Source organism: Tinamus guttatus, unplaced genomic scaffold (genome assembly GCF_059628265.1).
Source record: "Tinamus guttatus ecotype Peru unplaced genomic scaffold, ASM5962826v1 Tinamus_guttatus_pri_ptg000045l, whole genome shotgun sequence".
In the NCBI taxonomy this organism is placed as follows: Eukaryota; Metazoa; Chordata; class Aves; order Tinamiformes; family Tinamidae; genus Tinamus; species Tinamus guttatus.
This window is the reverse complement of record NW_028288579.1, coordinates 3,114,974-3,138,795: the sequence shown is the minus strand read 5'-3', so window position 1 is coordinate 3,138,795 and position 23,822 is coordinate 3,114,974. Positions and strand designations below refer to the sequence as shown.

At 50.3% G+C, this 23,822-nt stretch overlaps 1 protein-coding gene across 1 annotated transcript; it reads right to left on the bottom strand.

Moving 5' to 3' along the window:
• Positions 1-1,079: 1,079 nt before the first annotated feature.
• SMIM36 (small integral membrane protein 36) lies at positions 1,080-1,409 on the bottom strand. The gene has a single exon (XM_088537312.1). It carries the CDS (start codon positions 1,407-1,409, stop codon positions 1,080-1,082), a length of 330 nt encoding a protein of 109 aa, XP_088393438.1.
• Between the last annotated feature and the right edge of the window lie 22,413 nt (positions 1,410-23,822).

Genomic DNA, 23,822 nt, shown 5'->3' with positions numbered 1-23,822 from the left:
TCCGCTGGCTCTGCTGATCAGCTGCTGCTGGAGCACATTTGTCCTGTTGGAATCTGCTGGTGCCTTCAGACCTGGCTGCCTTTCAGGTAAAAATCCCCACTATAAATGTACAAATGGCCAAAAAGAGAGAGGGATCTCAGGGCCCAGAAGCAAATTCCTATGGGTAAGAGACACATGGCGACACACCATGGATCGATGGCGAGTCACCTAAGGATGCTCCACAAGCCGAGGGCAGGACTGGGGACACAGCACATTTACCATCTGGCCCTCTCCAGGTCACCCAACCCTGAATACACTTTAAATAACATAATTTTTATCTGCATCTTCCGCCACTGCTGGGTTTTAGCGCGAGAAGCCCCGTTGCTCTGGTGGGAGCCGGCAGCCCCTCCAGAGCCCGCGCGGCTCCGCTGGGCCGGACCGGCCGCACTGCCGCTTCCCAGGCACATGTTGTTCCATGTGGACCCCCGCGAAGGATATGGACCTTCAACGGCACCACGCAGATCGCGGAGCCGGGGGGCTGCTCGTGCTGGTTTCGTGGTGCTGAGCAAAGCTCAGGCCAAGGGCAGCTCGTGAGGCACCTGCACTCGCGCCCTCGGTGCCGTCCCTGCAGACAGGGCTTCCACGAGGGCAGCCACGCGCTCGCACACTTCACTCTCTGTTTTCCAGGGCTGGGGCATTTCCTGCTATCGGGAGCGAAATGCCCTCGGCCACTTCCAGCTCCACGTTTGAGGGCAGAGTCCGCCAGCTCTATCAGCACGGATCAGTCTCTGGAGGACCGAGCACGGCGCTCGTGCGAGCACCAGGCCATGGAAGTGCTGCCCGTGCCCAGTGGGCACCATGGGCAGTGTTCAGCACCCCTGGGCACAGCCCCTGCAGGATTCCCTGTCTCTATCCCTATAAAACGCCCACGCGGCGCTCATCCCGCTGCGGAGGCCAAGGGCCCGCGAGGCCGCCCGGGCCCTGGGGCGCTGACCGGAGCCGGACGCACAACAGGGCGCCCCAGGCACGGGCCCGGCCAGCGTCCCTGCCTACCTGGCAGCGCGACGTCCCGCGGCCGGCCGGGCCGAGCGCCGGGTCCCTCACACGGCCGTAGTCCTTTTCCCCGGCAGGTCGGAGGGGCTTCCGTAGGCAGAGACGATTCCCTTGGCCCAGCGGGTGCCGGGGGCACCCTGCTGCATCACCACCAGCCGGATGGGAGGCTGCGTCTCCGCGGGGATCTCGGGAGCGTATTCCTTGCTGGGATCCTTCCCCCGGCAGTCATAGAGCACACAGGAGATGAGGAAAACCAGCAGCAAGATGACGTAGCTCGCCACCAGAATGATGAGATTCAGGGTAACGGGGTCAATCTCCAAATAAAACTCCATCTGATCCCATACCACCGCCCGCACACCCAGAGAATGAAGTTTCATATGCGCGAGTGAGCAGCTGCTAACTGGTCAGAAGAGATGTATTGGCTTTGCGGTAAAAATACATTAATCCTCCGCTCTCCTGTAGCAATGGATTTCCCCGAACTGCGTGATTAAAGCAGCTCAGTTTAATAACTTAATCTCCTTCTTTTAATGCCACATTGCCTACAGTGGCAGAAGCTAAATTTGAATGCTCCCCTGGCAGCTCTCCCCTCGCTCCAGCAGGTCCCAAACGCCAGGTCTCCTCAAAGGACACGGTGCCTTTCCACCTTCTCCAGGGAGTTTGGGCTCAGAACCGAGTCCTCGGGGCAGAAGGAGCAGATATCAGCTGTGTAAGCAGTAAATGCGCATGGAGATAACATAGGGGTAAGTCATTTGCAGGGCACATTTTATGGGATATAGCAAGCCCGACTCCCATCTTGGCTAAGGCCTCTGCACTGCCTTGGTGCAGTAAGAGGTGCTTTAGATGGATTAAATGCTCTTGTTATGCTGTGCTGACATTCCCGGGACACCACGGGCTGCCCCGTGGGCCCTTCTGCAAACAGCAGAGCCGAAGCAGCCCCGGGCCCGCAGGCCTCTCTGTCCTGGCCAGGACGGGTCTCCCGTGCACGAGAGGGTGCAGCACAACTGCAAATCTCTGCAGCCCCAGCAAGACCCTTTTCTCTATCCCAGGTGAACTCGCTGCTTGCTAAAAAAAGCTGGGGATGATGACGCAGCTCGTTCCTGCCGAGTGCAGCCTGGCCACCAAGCCTTGCAGGGCTCGTGGCCAAGGTGCCACCGCGCTGACGGGCAGCGCATGGAGCTGCCGTGCACGGAGCCTGCGGTTTCCTTGGAAGAGCACGCTAGGAAGGGCTCCAAAACACAGCGCCAATGTCCAAGCCAGCCCAGGAGCAAAGGGCAGGGACGCTCTCGCCATCTCGGTCAGCGTTCCGGCAAGGGTGGCTTTAGGACAAGATTAGGCTGGCCCAGCTCCTGGTGCCCTGTGCGGGTGAAAGGGGCTTTGCGGGGCACCGAGGAGACGACCCAGCACCTCTAAGCTGCAAGTGAGAAATATGTCACGGGGCCAGGGCGCGGGAGCAGCGCGCGGGTCAGGCCGAGGCGCTCGCTGCCCTCCCGGCGCCTCGGCTGCTCAGAGCGACCGGCGGCACGAAGGAAGAATCCCCAGTGTGACACTAGCTGCGCGGAGGAAGCACTAAAGTCTGCAGAAATCAACTTGGAAGCAACAAGTGCAATTGGAAGGCAACGGGGTTTATGCATAAGTTACATCTATAGTTTACTACGTAAAAAATTCAGTACCAAAAATAATAAATTCAATATATTCCCCATATTGGTAGAGATCTGTGGTAGGACACCCTTATTTTAGATTATGCTTTGGGGATTTTATGTTAGCTTAAGCCATTTAGAGTAGCCGTCAAAAAGCAGCCTAGAGTCTGAAAACTCAGCACTGCATTTACAGGATTTTTTCTCTCCCTCTCTTTGTTTTATCAGTAAGTTTTCCAAAACATAATCTGTGTCCTCCAAAGTCCTCCACACTGATAGTTTGGTTTCATATTTCTGCTTATCATAGCAATTGGGAAGTACATGACATTTTAATTGTTTAATTTAGATAGGCATCTATAATAAAGCCTATCAATGCATCTAAATTGAAGGGCCTCAGAGCTGATGCCAGCTTTCCTGCTCCGACCCACACGTGGAGCAGCCTGAAACGCCCCTGTTCACCCTCCCTGCCCTGAGGAGCACCAAGGTCTGTCACCACCGTCCTGCCACCACGGTGCAGGAGCCATCGGTGCTGCAGGAACCCCCCTCTACACAAATTCCCAGTCTTTTTATGGCTTTTAGAGTCCCACTCCAGCGACCTGGCAGCCTTCCCTGGTGCCAGGAGCAAACTCCTTCCCTGGCCACCTCTTCCTCTTGCCCGTCCCGTGTCCCAGCCCGGGACAGTCCTTGCCACCTCCTCGCGCACACATTTTCCTCATGGAAAAGACTCCCGATTGCTGCCGTGCATTTTCACCAGCGGGATGTGGCAGCACTTTTTGCTCTGCAGCAGGAGGGCACAAACTTCCTCGGAGCCAGGAAGGGATGCAGACGCTTTGGCGGGTAGGGAAAACTCAGCAAATTCCGCTTTCCGCATCCTTAGACACTGCTGGGTGCTCGCTCAGAATCGCTCTAGCGGTGCCAATGAGACCGGGTGTCCATGGGACCCATTTGTGGTTTCGGTTGCTTCGGATCCGCCTGGTGAACGGCTGCATGTCAGAGAGCAGAGGCAGCGGGTAACACAGCTGCCCTTGGAGAAAACACCTTCAAAAGGGCATTCTCTGAAGTCCACGATTTACCCACTACTCCATCATTTAAAACTTAATTTAAAAAGCGAGTCTCGTGTGAGGAAGAGCATCCCCGGCTGGACACAAGAGACTAAGGGCTGCCAGGGAGCTTGGGATGAGAACAGAAACCAGTAGCATCTAAATTACAGAGACCAAAGAAGTGATGGGCTTCAGAGCGGACTCCAAGTTTGAGGGTTAAAAACCCCAAAGGAACAAACAAACAAACACCCCAGCAGCCAAATGCCCCCTGCAACCAGAGCACAACTGAACTTGGAGTGAAGGTCCTGGGGAGAGGCCCTGGAGGGAAGGGGTTGCAGATGTCCTGGAAGCTTCATGGGGAGCTAGGGCACATGGTGTAGAGGGGCAAAATCCCTCTGCAAGAAACCGCAATATCCCGTTCCCCTAACCTGGGTCAGCACTTGTTCGGCTGAGCAGCTCAAGCCACTTGCACTGAAGCAGGTTAGGGACGATGCCAGGAGCAGCCGCCGGCAGGTCCGCGGCACCGCGACGGGAGCTGTGACCCAGCGGGTCAGCCCGGAGGCTTGAGGGGCTTAAGTGCAACGTCGCCGCTCAGAATAGCTGCTGTGGGATAAACCTCCTCAATCCCAGCCCAGAGCGATGCCAGAGGAAAGCACGAGGCCAGCGGATTCACGCGGAACAAGAGCAAAAGACCAGAATCCCCCATATAACCGAGTCTGGCTGCAGCCAAGCCCCCCCTGCCTGCTCATTTCTATATTGCCCATCGAATTTCAATATAGCTGACAATTACAGAGAAGGCAGGCTAAGCAGTACCGTCAGAAATTAGAGGGGACAAGGGGCAGGCACTGAGCCACACAGCACCAGAAAGAGCAACACGGCAGCAGCGCAGCCCCTGGCACTCACCTCACATCCACCAACACCCGCAACAAAGCACAGGCAGCTGCACAACGGACCCCTGTGCACCTACAGATCTCTTGCAGCTCCCTTGCACACGTCTAGTGCATGCTGGCCACACGTAGGTGCTGTTGCTTTCCTAATGCAAGCACCTAAAACCCAAGGAGGCAGCGCACGAGCTCAGCCCGAGTCGGCGCCGGGGCCGGCAGGCGGCACTGGAGCATCAGCAGCACCTCGGGGACCCAAAACGGCGACGTGGGCAAGCCTAGGGCAGCAAGGGGACCTCTGCGCTTCACAGAGGAGCAGAAATTCAGGAAGAACAGGAAAAACGTCAAATAATCGTTAGGAGGCAGATTTAGTCTATTTAAATAGCCCCTATTCGTATTCACACTAAATATCACGCTATTTGTATTGTGGATTCCTTGAGGAACTCTGAAACCACAAATATTAATTGGATATACCTAAATTTCAGGCTATCGATAGCCTAGCAGAGGTAAAGGAAACAGCTAAGTTTAAGTGCATGCTAAAACTTGCTGAAAATAAAAAGAAAAATCAGAAGCCCAAACCAGGTCTTACCATATAAAGCACTGGTCACAGCTACTATGCTTAGCTGGTGTCCCCAAAAGTGTCAACTCCATCGATGCAGCACCCACAAGAGCACCTTGTCCCCACCACCATCCAGGCATGCGGACTCAACTCCTGTTCCCATACTTGCAATCAACGTCCAAGCAAATTCGCAGCTGGAGAGGATTCAGGCCTCAGTAACGCAGCATCAGGTGCTGAGCTGCAATAGAAATTACGCACATAACCTTCCCCATCCCTTCTGGCCATCTTGGTGCCTCCGTTAGCCCAGTCCTTAAGGAGGCACCTGTCTGGTTTGACTGGCACAGAGCTACAGGCTTAGGCACTTTTCTGAATTGAGGTGGGTTTAGGTACAGCTTTAGAGCTCAGCTCTCTCGTGTGCTCAGCTGATACTAACTTGATAGTGGCTTCCAGAAATACAGGTACAAATACAGGTAGTAAAACACTGCAACTGGGAAATCACTCTTAGAGCTGTAGCTTCTTGTTTTACTACTTTCAGAGATTTAAGGCCATATTCTTACCCTTTTCTTTCTTTCCAGTAAATCTGGATCTGCTCATTTTGACTGGGGCACGCTAGCAAGAGGCACTTGGTGGGCCAAGGCCACCGGCATTGCTGGTGGTGCTGAATGGTTCTCCTGGGCCACCTGGCACAAAATCTACACATCTCTCCTCAGGATGACATATAGGTATTTGCCTCTCTCTCTGTTTTCCTTGAATAAATCTCCCCATGGTGGGATGTGTAAGTCATACATCACTATTCCTGGTGCCCGGGCGAACATCGCTGCGATCGAGTTACAATGTCAGCAGACAATAAATCAATTCGCTTCTGAATCCAATCCACTTTTTCTTTATTTCTTGATTTGCTTTCAAGACTGTGTTACCTTGGGACAAGCAGGGACGTTTTCTAGGAGCCAGAGGACTTTTTTGAGCAGAGGAAGTAGAGGCTCTTTGCCCAGGGGAGCCTCACAGACACAGTAAAACACAACGATGGTTCCTGCAGGTCCGAGCAACCCTGTGAAGCTGCTCCAAAAAACCAGTTGCTCCCAACTGGGACTCCTAAATTCCTATAAGGAGTCTTCGATAAGCAGAGATGAGCTGGAGGATGAAAAGAGGAAGGGCTCCCCAACCCTTTGATAAGTAACCCAAATTATTTGCCAAAAGCTTGGCAAAACGTGACTGTTGAGACCTTTTGGAACTCCCCACTGATGCAACTGGGAGAGCAGGTTAGAGGCGATTTTTTGTTGCTTATTTTGTTTTGTCTCAGCCTCCTTTCTTGGATCTCAGCAAAGCTGTGTCATGTCATGTATTCAAAAAGAGCAGATAGAGTGAAGTCTGCCTGGATTTAGGTCTTTTAGCCTTTTTCAGGGAATAGAAGCCTTGCTCCAAAGAGGATACTTTAATATCAGGGCAACACCTGGCCAACAAGCCCAGCTGTTCACAGCTGTTCTTTCCATCTCACTTTTTCATTGTTTGCAGAAACAATGAAGTGATCAAGGACTAAGAGGGTTGAGCTGACAAAAAAAGACCCAAATGCCAAGCTCTTTAGTGCTCTTTGTAAAACGCAAATAAATGGAAAAATAAATCAAGCTTAGACATCAACAGGAAATTGAGAAGTTACATCAATGGAAGGGCAGAAATGTATACGTCAATCATTTGGCTGGAGACGTTGTGATGTAAACAGATTTTTATCACATATAGCTCTATTCAAATAATTATATCCTAGATTTATCTTATGAAAAGTACACAGGGTGCAACCTTTCCAGGAAACCTCCAGGAATAACTATGAGAAGTGGCACATGGCTGGCTTTGCTGTCCCTGATTCCAAGCTGTTTTTAAGCATGAGTTTAAGCAGAACATGAGGGGTTTACACGTAATCCCCGCTGCGGCCTGCAGGACTCGCCAGGCCCCTGGAGCTCCGTGTGCTCGTGTCCTTGGTTAACAGCGTTGGGTCCTTGAACACGGCCCTTCCCGCCATGCTCCAGCCTAACCCGCACTGTCCTCTCCCCTGGGAGCCCTCGTTCCCGTCCCTTGGCTCCCCTGCCGCGGAGGGAAGGGACACGTGAGAGCAGCGCAGCGCGTCGCCGGCTCCGTTTGCCATGGCGTGACGCGGCGCCGTCATGGCCGCACAGGCCCCAGGGCTGCCCGCGGCTCCTGGGCACAGCTGGTCACCTCGGGCGGACCAAGCACCCTCCTTGTGAGACACGAGAGAGCGGGGTACGAGCAACGATGAACAACCAACCCCGTCAGCCCAAACCGAAACGTGTTCCGCAGCCTCCTCCGCTTCAGTCCTGCTTACCACCATGCCTATTTTTCCTCTCCACTTCTTCCCCCCTTTCCATTTGGGGACTCTAGCATGGAGCAAGTCATCCTTCCATCTCTGTCAGCTCCACCAAGCACGGTGCCATCGGGAGCCCTGCGCCTCCAAACACCTCCGTGGAGCCCCGCTCCCAACGTTCATCCGGATCGCTCTCCTCCGGGGCAGAGCCCTCCGGTCACTCCTGCCATGCTCCTCTGGCTTCCTCCTTGGCTCCGAGCTCTGCACTCCGCTGCACATTCGGTCTCAATCATTCCTGCATTGTTTTCAGCAGCCACTATCTTATCGCTATTACATTGTTCCTTTTGGTTTCCTCTGGGGTTCCTATCTCTCTCTTGGCTTTTTGTATATCACTGCAGGCGTAGCTTCAGATAGGTTTTGATGTCATTCATGGGCGCTCTTGTTTCTGTTAATTCATAACCTCCTGGTTCCAGCCTGTTCCTGTCGATCCATATCAATCGCCCTTAGCGAAAGCTCAGCTGAACTCAACTCAAACGTGGCCTCCAACTGACCTGAAAGCTCTGAGCTGAAGGGAGTCAAGGTTGCGTGAAGGAGACCATGAAAACGTTCACAATCAGAGAGTGAAATGAGAGCCCCTTTGCCCTGAGCTTGCCTCAGGGCAGCTGAGTTTTTTTGGATGGACGAAGGCCTTGGGATGCTTCGCAGATCTTGCTTTGTGTGAACTTCTGCCAGAGGATGGTTCCATGTGGAAACGTGCTCATAGGTTTGCACGTGCTCATGGAAAAAATCCATTCAATAGTCATAGTTCTGGCTGTGTTCTGCACTGACATTTTGGGTTGCTTCTCCCCAAAAATGATAATATTAACACTTTCCTTGGTTGATAATATACAGATGCAGCAACTGAGATCCACTTCAGTCTGGAACTGGGATTGCACTTGAAATGCAGAGATCAAAAGAAATTCCGGCTTCACAGAAATACAGCCAGATGGCTTCGTTAGCGCAAAAGTCAATATGTTGAATCCAACAGAGTGATTTCATAAAACTTAAGTCATGCAAATGGGTAAAAGTTTGTTTGTAAAGTCCCTTGTCTGCTGTGGTTCCAGAGGAACATTCCAGTTTTAACTGTCACTAAACTGACATTTAACTGGCATTTCCAATCTCCAGGTGACTGTCAAGAGTCACAGCTCTTCAAGCAGATAGCCAACTTCATACACGTGTGAATAAAATTACTTGACAGCATAATTAGCTACCCAGTAGTGCTAACACTTAATTGCATATTGGGCCATTCAGTAGAGAATCCAGAAGGTATCATCCAATTTTGAGTAGTACCTCCACAAACTAAGTGCAGGCAAGCGTTGTTTTCGTGCTTACTCTGGCAGATCATCTAATTAGAGAGCAAAAGCATATTGTCATGTTTGGCAAATCCTTTTGACTTTGAAAGAATTGGTCTCTTTTTTTCTTTTCCCCTCCCCTCTTCACTTAGACATCATGGAGACTAGTGCTAAGTGACACAAAACAAATCAAATATCCTATTTCAAACAGTTGGCTCTGGTCTGGAAGTACTTCAGTTGATTGCTGCAATTCAAAGGAGGAAACATGATTTCTCTTTGAATACAGTAATGCGTTTTCACTAGCATGTTGGCCGACCTGCCCTGGACAGCTTCACATCCATGTCTGAGAAGTTCACGCCTGCCTCACCAAATGGATGCTCAAGCACCTCAGCAGTGAAAAAGTTACGGGATATAGCAGGAGATAATGAGATCCTTGAACCTGGAGGGGGAATATTTGTGCCCAGAGATGTGTTTTAAGTTTCACAGGATCCACCAGATACCCCAGGATCCATGTGGACCACCCAGACACATGGCAAAATAATCTTTTTTCTCATGGTTTCTGCTGGTGCAGTCTTTGGTGGATGCTACTTTTACAGCGCTCTTGTTTTCCCAGCTGCTGTATGTCCCTGAGATCAGGTCACTGAAAGCAAAGGGCTTGCTCAGAAGTAAAACAAAAGCTCTTTCAAGTTAAGAAAAGAAAACAACCCTAGAGAGCCCCCTTCACAGGGAAGGAAGAAGCTGCTCTGGAGGCCTTTCTCCAAGAAAACCACAGCAGACCTGGCCCATGACTAGCACTGTCAAGGTGTGCGTGTGTTGTGGGAGGAAGGTGCCTATTTGACTATTTTCCTTAAGAAAAAAGGATTTCAGGAAAAGACCAATTTAGGAAACTGGCAAGAGAAATACATACATAGAATTTAAGACAGGCAGCAAAACCTCTTGGCAGATGGCAGGAAAACTAAGAAAAGTTAAGAGCTGGTTGAAAGGAGCAAGGATACTCAAATGCATGGCTCCAGGAGCTCAATGCCCACCACAGCCACAAAGTTCATGAGAGACCTTAGCCCTTAGCTGCTGTGAGAGTGAAATTCAAGACTGGCAGGGAAGTACTGAGAGCCGCCAAGTTTCCTGAATCAGAGGGAGAAGGAAGACAACCACCTGGTTCACTCAGCTCCATCTCTCCCTCCCATCATCTTATTCACTGAATGCCCTGAAGAACAAAAGGGAAGGAGACAGCTGTCACGATCCCGTTTTTCCTGAGGTAGGCTTCAGGGTCTTAAATGGGTACTGCCACCCCAGAGAGCTGCAGAGCACCAAAAGTCATTGGTCTAACTTTAGTCTTGGACAAAGGTCCACAATCTACTGCTGAAAGCAGATTGGAGCTCACCAGGCCAAACACCCAGAGGTGATCTCCTCTCTGCCAGACTCCTTGAGGCCAGGCAGAGCACAGGGATCTCATCCCGTGTTCCGCAGCCCTGTTGTCCTGAGCGAGCTGGAGCAACGGGTCCTGCCACAGCAAAGGACTTGCACGATCCAAGCACAGGAGACCCAGAGCTCACAACCCCCCAAGCCAGACGTGTCAACCTCCCATTTACCATCTGGCCTCCAGGAGGTACCACCTGCCCTAGAAGCTCAAACGGGGCCAACCGCATGTGAAATACGGCCCTATTTTGCAAGCAAGAGAGCCGCTTCTATGGAAGAGCTGCACTTCAGAGCTGAATAATGAGCTGGAGATGGTGAGGAGGGGAGTTTCCCGTAATGAACGCTTTCAGTTTTGCCACTGGTCAGGTTTCCAGGAGCCAGACACTATAATCAAGTCATTCAATGGCAGCTTTTTCTTTGGCTGCACAGAAATCAAGATCGGCGCCTTCCTGCCAGGAGCAGAGCAGGCTTTGAAGGAATCAGAATTACTGGAGAAAAATGTAAAGCCTTGAAAGTCTTACACAAAACATCCACAAATCCCAGTGCTCCGTGGGCACCGGGGGTGTCACAATCGATCCCCTGATATTTCACGTGGTTTTATCCACACTGTCTTGATTTTTAAACTGCAAGAGCAGAACTTTTGTTCCAGTGGAAGCTTTTTTTATTATTATTGCACTCCTAAACCTAATCTTAATTCTTCCAAGTGTATTTTGGACCATAGCCAACATGTGCACGTGTTGTAGGACTCTCCTAGCAAAACGTGAGCACCAAGTCCAGAGCCAGGGGCTTCTGCAGCATCTGTGGCATAGGAGGGAAAGGGCAGCAGCACCAGCTGAGATGGGGCAAACTGCAAGGATCAGAGGCAGTAAAGAGACCAGAGCTGTGGTAACGGGGCAGAAAAGCAATAGAAAGCAAAAAGAGAAAAGAGAGAATGAGGGAACCAGCTACTTTGATAATCTTAATATCACAATGAGGAGAAACTTCCTGGATTCATATTTTCCATATAAACATTCTCCACTGGATAAAGTTAATGGTTCCCTGACTGCAGCACAGAAGGGCTTGATCAGCTCAATTGACGTCACAGATTGAGTATTTTAATGAAATGTGCTGTGCTTCCCCCATTTATATGTTTGACCCTAACCTCTACCAGATGTTCAACTCCTGCTCGCAGACAGCAGCGCTCTGTTTCGGAGGCTCCGGAGGTCTCCGCTGGAGAGGAAATCCAATCCTGTGCCATGAGCCCTGCTCTTCGCCCGCTCCCCGCCGCGGGTGCTCTGCTCCCTGGAAAACCGGGAGAGCCTCCTGCAGAGCCACAGCCAGAGCGGGGCCAAAGTGGTTCATATTGTGCCCAGGGCTGCTGCCAGCCTGGGGTTTTCCCATGCTGCTGCCCAGGGGAACCTCAGCTCTGCCCACCTCCAGCAGGGAAGGGTTTCCTTGCATCCGAGGGAGCCGGCCAGAGCCCAGAAACCCAAATTCGGTGTTTGGCTCTGCCGTGTCTCCTTGGGCAAACTATTCCTCCCTGAGACCCCGTTTCCCAGCCTTGAGCTAGGATGATGCCCTTTGCCCAGGGACAGCCTGGGACAGGGCTGGGCTTGGGAGAGGACCCATGGCTGGGGCTATCATGAACCTCAGACTTCACCGGGGCTGCTACAGACACGAAACTGTCCCACCCTGAGACTCATTTCTAGCACTTTTACCTCCAAAGCACTTTATAGCTGCGCTTTGCCAAAAAAAAAAAAAAAAGAAAAAGAAAAAAGGAAACCAGCTTGAAATCATCATTAAAAAAAGTACCTCACCTCCCAGTAGAGACTTAGAGACATGGAACAGACCCATCCCTCTGCTTCTGAGCTGGGAAACCGATGTGGGAACAGATCCGGCTGACGCCAGGGAAGAGCATCGCCCTGCTCCCGCTCCGGGTGAAGCGGCAAAGGGAGGGCCAACAAACCCCTGGTAATGGCAGCGCTGCAAACAAATGCCATGAAAAACGTTCTGGCATTTAGAGGTCACTTAAAAACTCCTGCTCCTTCTTTCTGAAAGGTGAGGATGGAGCAAGAGAGGGTTAAAAGCAGAACCATGTTCGCAGACCTCCACATTGGTTTGAGATCATTTGATTTTAGATAAATTAGAAGCTGGATGGAGGCCACCCTTTAGTTCTGGGTTTGGATTAGCAAATTGAAAGTCACTGATGAGGTTTTGCAAAACCAAACCCATATCCTTCTTGGCCCACTCCTAGCTGAAACTGAACTAGCCCTGAGCAAAAATAAGTGAATCATTCCCTAAAACACACCAAAAAAACTGCTGAACTCAACAACCGCAAATTGAGAGAAGAAACACATGAAATTCTGTGTAATTCACTCATTCCTCTTAGCCCGGGAAAGACGGAACTTGCAAGGCTGGCACTTTCCAGCAGGTTAGACAATAGCAGTGCTTGGCACTGCTTAACAATTATTTTTTTTCTTAGTCATTCCACACATATGAACTATCCTGTGGCTGGTTTGCATCTGCCTCTAAACAGCTGACGAGTGGCTGCAGGGTGGCAGCGTGAGACCTGCTCGCTCTCCGGTTTGACATCGATTCTGCAAGCGCAGGTACGGGGATTGAACAAAAAAGGGGAAAAGGCAGCCCTTGTGCTAGGAGAGCAGCATCCACCGCATGCACTTGGGCACGGAGGGAAGGCTGCAGCCCCACAGGTTGCCCATTCCCAGGGTATCCATCTAGGAATGCTGCCGTTCGCAGCTCTCCTGCCATACTGTCCACCCCATCTTTGCTTCCAAAGCAATCCCGTGTGTTGTTAGGACCTCACCAGGAGGCTGTGGAGCCCATCGCTTCGAGCCCCGAGCACACGGGTGTCCTGGCCCCGTGCAATCACAGCAGTGCAGCTGCACACAGCCTTGCAGGTGCCCAAGCACCCAGAATGGGCTCCAGCTGGTGCCACCCCATCCTCACTTCCCTGTGTCCCTCCTGCAGCCTCGGCTGCTCCCAAGCCCCATTGCAGGCTCCAAAGCCAGCACAGCCTCTCCTCTGCCTCCGGGATTTGCAGCGAACATCACACACGGGCCAACAGCTAAGGGCATTATATGGGTGTGGGTGAGACAGGCAACAAGAGGGACGCGAGTAGAGCCAGCCGACACCATCACCATTGGACCAGGCTTGTGTGCTCAGCGAGGCTCTGTCCAGGCTCCCAAAACCTGCTCCCACCCGAGCACCACGAGATCTGGGTGCAGACTCAGCCCTGTGCACACAAAAACACCCTCTTGTCAACACAGCCCAAGTGCAAAGGATCTTCTGAGGGATCTCAGCCTCCCCGTTCCCGGTTGTGTACTTTGTTCCCTGGTTAAGCAACACTAAAGTCAATAACCTGGGATGCCAAAAGCGGCAAGATGACAAAGGAGATTTGGCATCTCAGTTAAAGCTCCTCTTCCAGCAACCATCTCCCTCTACGTCTTGACTCTCAATGCGAAAGGAAATTGCCTCAAGTGAAGGAAACAGAGCCAACAAGCCAGACAACACAATTTCTCTCTTCTCCTTTTCCAAGCGGGCACAGATCTCTGACAGCTTGGACATATAGCCGGGGTTGGAGCCTTTGCTGCCTCCTGGGAGCTGTTCTGCAAAATCAGCCACCGCCCCAAGCAAAAATCACAGTTGAGAGAAAAGTACAGCTAATTATTAATAAAATTAATCATTGATTATAAAATATCCTAGAGGAAAACCCATTTAGCATGTTCTGGTCCAGACGAGGTGTGTCACTCCCCCTTGCTTGAATCCACAAATGCACAAGCATTCAAGACCTGCAGTCTCTCTTTAAACCTCTCACACAAAAGCTTCATAGGAATCAGAAAGTTTGGGGAAAAGAAAGAGGGGGTCACTAGCACAGACAGAAGGGGGTTGGATGTGGGGATTAAAGCACAGTGTCCAGGGAGGACTCTGGGGACGGGTGGCCAAAGTCCATGGCACATCCTGAGCACAGCGCAGCCCTGCACACAGACTGCAACAGCAAAATGTTTGACCGCTCTGAACTCAGCTCTGACTCAGGCAAAAAAAAAAAAAGAAAAAAAAGAAAAAGAAAAAAGGCAATTTGCAGATGGCTCTTGTATTGGACCATGACTTCGCTGACTTTAGGCCAAGGAAGCAGGATCTGGTGCATTCACTGGTCTTGGCTCCCGCTCATAAAGGCTCTTAAAAAGCTGCTTAGCTTCAAGTATGTGCTTAAGTGCTTTGCTGAATTGGTCAGTGAGCCCATCAACTCGTCTGCAAGCCTCCGTAAAAGCCAACTGCAGTCGCTGGGACGTTGCTGGATGCAGCCAGGGCTCTCAGATGGGGCCATGAGGAGCTGCCACCCCTCCTGGAGCGGGTCTCGCAGCCCTGCGGGTGGCAGAGCTGTTACCTGAGCAGATGGGGGTTTCGCTGGGTGTCTCTGGCCGTTTTGGAGACACACAAAGGCAATCTTTGCAATCAGCTCCATCTTGTCCTTGCAACTGCTCTGCACCATGTGGGAACTCTTGGCTATGTGAAGCAGAATTTAGTGCGTCCTGCCAGAAAGGGGTTTAAATGCTTATAGCTCGAGTTTGCTTTTCCTCCTAACCAAGGCTCTGAGCCCCAATGATGCTTTTCCTTTAATTTAATTAGGGGAAGGTTTTTTTCCAAGGAATCATGCAGAAAGCTCACATCAAAGAGCAGCAATGCACCCGTAAATACAACAGATGGGATTCAGAGTGACCCAGGGGCCAGACTTGTTCCTGACCCGTCCCCAACCGATTCAGCAGTTGCAGGACCCTGGTTGTGATCCCAGCTCTGGAACTGGGAGACAAAAGCACCGAGCCCAGGGATGGGTGGATGGGAGCCAGCCCGTTCCATGCCCGTGCTCCTTGTGCCAGACGCCTGCCAGGGCACCCTCCTCGTGCAGCATCAGGGCATCTGAGCCCTTCTCTTGCTTGAATCCCCGACTTGCTCACACACCACAGCACTAAGAGCAGCTCAATCTCTGCTGAACATCAAGCCTAGGTGCAGTTTTCTCAGCTCATTAGGAACAGGGCTCATAAGCCCATTTCAAAGGAGCTCGCAACCAAATGAGGTGCTGGGACAAGTTATTTATGTGAAAGCTTCTGGGGAAGCAGGATTGCTGGTGTGTGGCACAAGAAGGGAAGACAGCTGGGCTGGCCCACATGCCCCTTCTCTTCAGCTTGCCAAAAAGAAGCAAATATTTTTTCCTTCCCTTTCTTTCCATGGAAAGTGTAATTCAAATTCTCATGAAGTTTGAAGGCTGAGCAAGTTCAGTCTCCCAGTCCGTGCAGGTCTATGAACCACTCGGGTTCCCCCAACAGAGCGTGGAGAGATTTCGGGGGGTTGGATTTGCAGGAGGGACCTCAGCTCCCCGCCCCCCGGTGCCACCAGCAGCGGGGTGAACAGAAAGGAGGGGAAAAGCGACACTAACATTGCTAATCTAGGGAGCAGGTCCCAGAGGGACCTTCCGAGGACACCTCTTGAGCAAGGCAGCTTTGCTGAGCCGGGGGGACCCAGGCACCCGGCAGCACCTCCAGCTGTGCACAGCTGCTCTGCACAGCTGGGCACCACAGCCCACGGGCTGCGCCACCTCCTGCCACCTTCAACAAGCCCGGCTCATCCCCGGGCCCCTTTTTTAAACTTAAACTAAGGTGCTTCCTCAGCAGAGTCAGGGTTTTGCATTTGATTTCTCCTTCTGCATTTCTTTCATCCCTGGTTATGGACAGTTCTCCACAAAAACAAACCTGCCATTGACAGAGATGTTCGTAAAACACCCAGCAATGTCTTCAGCTAAAGCAGCCGGACCAGGAATCCTCAAAGCACCTGAACCAGAGACTGAGCACACTCAAAAAAACCAGCTTCACTAGAAAGGAGGGGCCGAATCCTGCACCGAGGATCAGCAGCAGGATCCTGGCCACAGTAAGCACAGCTGAACCCTTAAAACCTGCCCCAGTCCCAGGGGGAGCACCTGACCCCTGCATAATCCTGCCCAGAGCTTTTATTCCTCCACCCCATGTCCTCCTCAGGCCGTTTTAAGTACTGAAGAGGACGTGGAACGAAGGGAAACTCATTCAAACTATTCACTGAAGCCTGAGCTCACCTACAGAATTAGGGAGAATCGATATGGCCACAGCCCCTTGTCCCAACAGGGGCGTCAGGGCAGACTGAGGAGCCTGGCAACCTTGACATTTTATTTGGGGCTGACCAAAAAAATTACTTGACAAATCCAAATATTCCATTTGAAATTGTGGTTTTAGGGTTTACTGTTTTCTTTTCTCTTTTTTTTTTCCCCCCTTTTCTTTTCTTCTAATTACTCAATTGAGGGAAATACTGAAGCTGCTGTTTCCACAACCCTCCATCCCAAAATGGGGCAACACCTTCATTATAAAAAGGTTTGAGGACACTGAAGTTTAAATGAAAAAACCTAAAAATCTAAACAAAAGCTTCAATAAACACCACAGACTCAGAAAACATCCTGGCATGACCAGATCGGCACTTTTTTGGTGGAAAAAGCTGCATGGGAAACGTTTGTGTTTGTGTAGAGCTGGTGGGAACAGCACGCTCTGACCTCGGCCAGGGCTGGCACAGGTTGGGGCTGCCCCTCAGACCTGGGTTTTCATCTCCATAGGGATGAGTTACCGGATCCCTAGAAGGGTTTTCTCCCCTCACAGGGCCCATCCCTGACCAAAGCCATCGGCTGCTCTATCCCTGCCAGGACCAGCCTGGCTGGATAAGCGCTCGTCCCTTCTCTTGCTGCTGGAAAGAACCAGCACCAGTAGAACCACCCCATGTCTGGTGAATTCCCCATATAAATTAATTCAACTTAAACAGAGCTCTTGATTTTTGCTGCTTAGCAGGACAGACAAAGTTAGCCAAAAGAGCAGGGCTGCACCAGCACTCAAGCAGAGCCCTTTTGCCAGGACAAGTGGCTTCTCCTATCGCGCCCATTGAGGACAGCAAAGCACGCGGCTCCTGCACGCTTGCTGCTTCTATAACGGACAGGGCAAATAAAGATTCATGGCAAAAAGACCTTGCATGAACACAGCAACATTCCCAGGACAACCCCATTTCAGCAGGGAGCAGGATGTGCTGCGCTTTCTAGCCGCATGCTGTGTAATGGGGAACAGACTCTTCTCCAACCTCTAGCTTGCTGGCAACAACACACATTGAAATTAAGTTCTCAGGACGCAGAGAGCCCTCGAGCGCTTTGCTCCCCAGTTACGGGAACAGCACGGCTGTGTCTGCTCGCAGCCTGATCCCCACCGACAGCGTGGACGAACGTCCTCACCAAAAAGGTGTTCGTCTGCTAGAGCAAGGCAGAGCAGATCAAGAGCCTCTGCAGAGCTGAGGCGAAGGCTGGAGGCAGCTCCCATGGCAGGGACACGCATGCCCCGAGCACGGCCTTGAGCTAGCACACGATCCCGAGACGATAACGCTGCCCTCGGTAGCGCTGTGATGGATTCAAGAGTCACAGAGACGTTTCTTGCTCATACATCATATCCAGCTCCTCCGCATCGAGGTCGCCGAAGCCGTATTTGATTTATTAGTGCGTTCATTAGAGAGGAGACTGTTTATACTGGACTTTGGGAAGACAACCCTTAATGGCAGAGGGAGCTACTGTGGGCTGCGCTGTGCAGGGCCAGGTGGCTCTTCTCCACCCCAGCAGTGGTTTCTGGCATGTCCTTGGGCCGCACAAGCCTGGAGGCACAGTGGAAAACATGGGATTCAGCAGCACGGGGTGCCCGGAGGAAAGCATTCCCAGGCTGTTAACAAGGAAATGAGGAGTTACAGGGACCCAGGGCCAAGGAGGGGGCCAGGCTGCCCCCAGCCCACTCCTGCACATCCCCAAGCACCCGTGCACTCCCGCAGCTGCCCTGGCAGCCCAAACAGCATCTCTGCTTATCTACATCTTCCCTTCCAGCCTTCCAGAAAACAGCTGCGCGCTGTAAACCTCTCTGCCCCTGCAAATACGTTTGTCTCCTTGCTGAGGACCCAGGATGCTGCTCACAACACAGCCCGTGAACGAGCAGTAGCTCCATTACAGAACTACCCTCCACCCGAGGCAAACCCACGCCAGCAGCAGGTTGTGTTTGCAGCATTGAGCCTGGTGCTGCCAGCAGGCCGCTCTCCCCTTGCTCCCAGCCCCAGGCGGGGCAGGATTTGGGAGCGTTCAGCAGCCCGGGGAGCAAGGGGCTCATCCTCCGCACCAGGGAAGGGCCCTTTCCCGGCGGTCCGGCCGAGAAACCCGGGCCTCGGCAGGGCATTCCTGGGGGTGGAGTGCTCCGTCCTTATCGGCACAGCAGATCTTTCCCAGCACTGCCCTGGTGCCAGGGTGTCCCGTGGGCCGCGCGGCGCAGGGCGAGCGCCCGCGGCGGCGGGAGGATATTTACAGTGGCCGAGCGGAGCCGGCGCTTCCGCGCGAGCCCCCGCGGACAATGCGCGCCGGGCGCCGGCCCCGGCTGTAGTGTCAGCAGTTGATACGGGCCCAAGAACGGGAAAATATTGTGTTTAGATTTGCGATAGGCAAAGCAAAACAAGCAGGTTTCCCAAGGGGTTTGCTCTGCCCTTCCCTGGTGTTTGTGTTTGCAGGGCTGGGGGAGCCGGGAGCCTCCCTGCCCGCAGCCGACCCCAGGGCACAGGCGCCACCAGCCCCTGGGCCACCAGCCGGCCCGCATGGCCCCGGCCTCCCTCTAGGCCCACAGGGGATCATTGAGCTAAAGGCTGGGGAACCTGGAGCACAAAAAGGCAGTTAATCAACCCAAGGGCAGGCCGAGCTTGACGCCAAGACCACCGCGCAACCCGACACACCGAGGGCTGCAAAGCCCAGCTCAAGGCAACGGCAACGTGTCCCAGCCTCATCTCTGAGAGCCAGACCCAGCTTATCCCCAGGCAGGGCTCTAGGCACAGCCTGCTGAGCTTCTCACAGAACTGCTTAGGTCAGGTCTTATTTTAGCCCTAAGTTAGGATTACACCTGTAGAGACACCTGGAATAACAGTGGGTTGATGGTTTTATCTTTGAACAAGGATTCTGTTTCTCATTACACTGGGAACAGACCTTGAGTGAACACACTGAAGGCAGCATTTTCCAGATTTGCACCACTTTAATGAAAGCCAGGATTTGGCTCTACATCTTAAGAGATAACGCCCTCTGTTCTCATGGCCAACCCAGTAATGTCTCCCAGCACTAGGAATCCCTTTCCAAAACCTTGGTATGCCTCCCCTTATAGGTTATCCAGGGATCAACATCTTAATGGAGAAAACCTGCAGAACAGACTGGCTGTGCAAGATTTGCATTTAATGGCACATGGATTTTCTTATCACAAGGCCTGCCCGTTTGGAAGCAAACCTCCATTTAATATAAACTGGCTTAAGAACATCCAACAAGGAAAGAGGCAGGAGGGACAGACTCCAATTTCAGCAGGACTCCAGTTTGGTAAAAGACATCAGTAGAGGTATCACTCTGGATTCAGAGCAAACTAATATCAAACTCTGGTCCAGAGAAAGAATATAAATTAGTGAGAACTGGGCTCCAACCACCTGGATTTGAAGCCGGTAACAACCCTGTAGTCTACTTTTCTCCCCTCGCCCTGTTAATTGACTGCAGCCCACCCAGGGTATTAACAAAGATACATGACAGAAATATAGTGTGTATTTATTTTGGCTCATCTTGCTGTAATCTCCTCCGGGGTATGACCCAACTTTAATAACTCAGCTTACCCTATCACTTTCTGGCTTATTTCCTTGTGGGCTTTAACATATACAGTGCTTTTCAGTTTATTCCTACAGTTGATTTGGAAAAACAAGAGAGAGGAGGAGGAAGCTGGCTACAAAAATTCATTAAAATCAGTCTTGGAGGCTTTGCTTACACATTCCCTCGCTTGGGGACTCCTACAAAAGTTTATTGGCATGGGTCACTGACTGAGAGTTTCCCCATGGCTAGTTCCCTTCTTTGGAGAATTGGAAGATGGGAGTGCCCAGCATCTGGTCCACCTCCAGTGTACTGGGAACTGTAAACATTCCCAAGGTGGGGTCATTTATCTTTTTGACAATTGGAAGACTTCACAGAAAGAAGCTGGAGTTGCAGTAAAGTCAGGTTATATTGCCAGAGGAAATCTGCTTCTAAAAGCATAACCAAAATATCTAACAGCTTCAGCTTTCCTAGCAAATTGCAGTCTCTTGGTTTTCTTGTTGCTTCCATATTTCTGATATTATTTCTAACCCAAATCTTCAGGTGACCTTACAGCCATGCTGCTAGAATAAGATCAGAAGAAAAGTGATTTTAAAAGCAGTTTCAGATTTGCTGTACAGTGATAAGGAGCAAAGTCTTCTGAAACTGGGTTATCCGGGAGACAAAGCAGATAGATTGTTAGGGAGAAAGTCAAAAATTGACCTCACCCCAACATCCACAAACAGCAATGGTTTTGTTCCTACTAGTCTGTTCCACACCATCTGGTCACCCTGTCTTAAACCACACAGTTCCTAAAACTGAAGATTCAAGTGATGATTATGAAGATACTTAGAACTAATGGGGAAAGTGGATCATAACTAAATGCCTCCAAAAACAGCACGGAAAGCTCAGCTGTGAGCAAACTGAAGGTAGGTGGGCACTGCAGCGCTTTTAGGATGGAGCAAGAGATCAAATCAAACATTCTGAGAACAAACAATTCAGCCTGACTTGAACTTTCATCTTAATTTTGTCCAGAAATTCAACCCTGGATCAAAGAATTGCAGAAAAGGTTCAGCTGAAAACTTTTTCCTGCACAAAATTTTATCTTCAACAAGCGTGAAGCCTCCCCCACCACACCACCATGAAAAGCCAGATTTGTCAAATTCCCGGCCTGCTTTCTAAAATCCAGTCCAAAGGCATTTTATGCAACAAAGCAGGCATGTGCATGTAAGATATGAGGGGAGTGTTATCTGGAGCTTACTGGTAGGGCAATTCCCATAGGGGAGCAGAGGGACCCTCCAAGAGACCACCTGCAAGGACCTGGATACGATTTGTGAGAGGAAAAGAGCCAAGGAAAAGGAAAGATGATTCACATTAAAGACACAGGCTTGCCCATTGATCTGGGAGGCTGTAGAGTAAGAAAAAAATAATCACCTCCTGAACTAACTGCATAAGCTCACAAAGTGCTGGGATACTTCTGCTGAACGTCTTCATGCCAGGGGAGAAAAGGAGATCTGGGATGGCACTGAAGGAAGAAGCTACTGCAAACCCTGAGGGTGTAGAAGCGAACTTCAGGAGGAGAGCAAGCAGAACCGGGACCGCTGGGCTGCACACGCTTCCCTGCAAGCCCCTCCATCGCAAACTGGGGGCATGCGGGGGCCCGGGAGTCACATTGCATCAGCTGGAGAAGTCTCACATTGCAGAAGCGGAAGAGTCATAATAGCTCCGAGCACGAACTGTGCTCAAAGACCTCACAGAACCTCAAGGCTCCGTCATACGGTTTATAGAGACAAGACAAGAAAGATTTATTACCTTCTCCCTGCAGTTTATTATGTATTGACATGATTCTTTCCAAATTTCAGTTTCCAATGACTCACTATTTTTAGTGCTGAAAATAGGAAGTGCAGAACGATGCCAGTTAGTTTTTGTAATTTATTCTCAACTTTGCTTTTCAGCCATTGCTCTGATTTGTTCTGTATACGGTAATAAAATCGGAACTTTTCTGTCCAGAACTGGAATTCTGATCATTTTCAAGAAACTGCACAGAAGTTCTATGGAAAAAACAACCAAAGTAGGATGACACAGACCTGCATGTTTCCTTTGAAATAGAAACAGATTGCAAAAGTATCTCTAAAACTACTGACTGTGGTTGTGACATATAATCCCTCATATAAATTTACCAAGCTCAGTCTTAAAGGAAATCCAGTTTCTTTCCCACACTCCGAAACTTAAAGAAATTCTCTCTTCTGGTGACTAGGAGCCTTCTTCCAAATCTCATCCCAAGTATATTTATGGCCAGCTTACATACATTGCTCTCATGCCAACATTGTCCAGTTTAAACAGTTCTTTTTCCTCCCTGGTGCTTACTCCTCTAATATATTTATTATCCTGATGACATACTTAAATGAGGATGCTTTATATTCAGAAATCAATGGGAAAAATCTGGATATATTCTTTCTTAGTGATAGAAACAGTAAATGCTTGTACCAAGCCACTCAAATGAAAAACAAGGGATGAACTCAATACTTGCTGCACCTGATGGCCATCCCCAAGTAGGCAGCTTAGCAAAAACTGGCTGCTCAGGATAATCTCAGCTTACAAACTGAATAAGAGTTGTTCAGTCACTATTAGCTTCTCTGAAAATGGACACAGGAAGGAGAGTCTGAATTTTTGTCAGTTACCACTGATAAAAATGTTGAAAACCCAATGGCTATCAAAATATCTGGTCAACAAAGCATCAGCTTTGCTTTAGCAGCTGTACTGTCCTTAGAAGCAGCCCATAGAAATGTGTGCTATAAGCATGCAAACCTGCCTTAAACCAAACACCACTCAAAAACAAAACATCAACTTTATATCTGGGTATCGGCCACTGCTACTGAAGATGAGGTAGGGGCCTGGCAGATTGACATTGTAGCATAGAGGGTAACTGCTGGCATTCAATGTTCAAACGATATTCAGGCTTCAAAACACAATTTCACTAATGTAATGGCATTTCAGCAGGGCAGAAAAGCACACATCATCCTTGCAAGAGTTAATATATAAACATAATGAAATGCAACCAAAAAACATCGCACAGGTCTGAATATTGCCTCTGACCACCTCAAGATTTAAGGATGCTCCTTCCTGAATGTTTTTGCTCAAGCTGAAATTGGAGAGGATTTAGCTTGGCACGGTCACCCTTGGTGGCTTTCTTTTGCAGTGCTCCTATTGTTCTGCAGCATAATGGGGAAGCGTTTTCTATAGTCCCAGTGGGACTGTATCAAAATCGACATCAGTAATGAAAAGCGTGCTGTGTAATGGTGCTGCCTGCTCTTAACACTGACTCCAGCCAAGAAACAGTAAGTTATTCACATTTACTCCCAGTGAACTGGAAAGCCTTTTTATTCAGGCACCACATAAAACTTCAGCTACCCAAAACAGCCTCATTCTTATTCCAGTCAGTGCATTTGACTTCTCACACTTGTGTAGTTCCCAGGACAGTTCAGGGCTGTAGCAGCTCCAATGAGTCATTTTCCATAGTGTTGTTACCTGGTAGGATGTTGATTTTAGGCAGTATTTTTCTTTAGACTTTCAGTCAATATTCAATAGGGCAGCCTGGAAAGCAAGCCTGGCAAAGACACAGTATTCTTTAAGTTCTGAATTCTTATCTATGCCCTTCCCCACCTTTGGCATCTTCTAAAGTCCACACACCAAGTTAGAGTTCATTTAAGGAGTTCATGTCTTTGGCTTTTTGCCAGTAATATTTACTTACAATTGAAGCAAGCATTGCAGGAAGTCAAAATAAATGAGCAGAGATCAATAAATATACTTCAAAGCTGCATATTATCAAGCATAAACCTTCTAATTATATCTTGGATAACCCATTCTGTAAACTACATTTCTTCAGGAACAGTCGCTGAAGAAGAATTTGTTCCTAATGTTTACACTGCTAATAGTCACTGGGCTGCACTT

Excerpts from the sequence above, each read along its gene's own strand:
- SMIM36 (XM_088537312.1), bottom strand. The coding sequence starts at position 1,409 with ATGAAACTTCATTCTCTGGGTGTGCGGGCGGTGGTATGGGATCAGATG.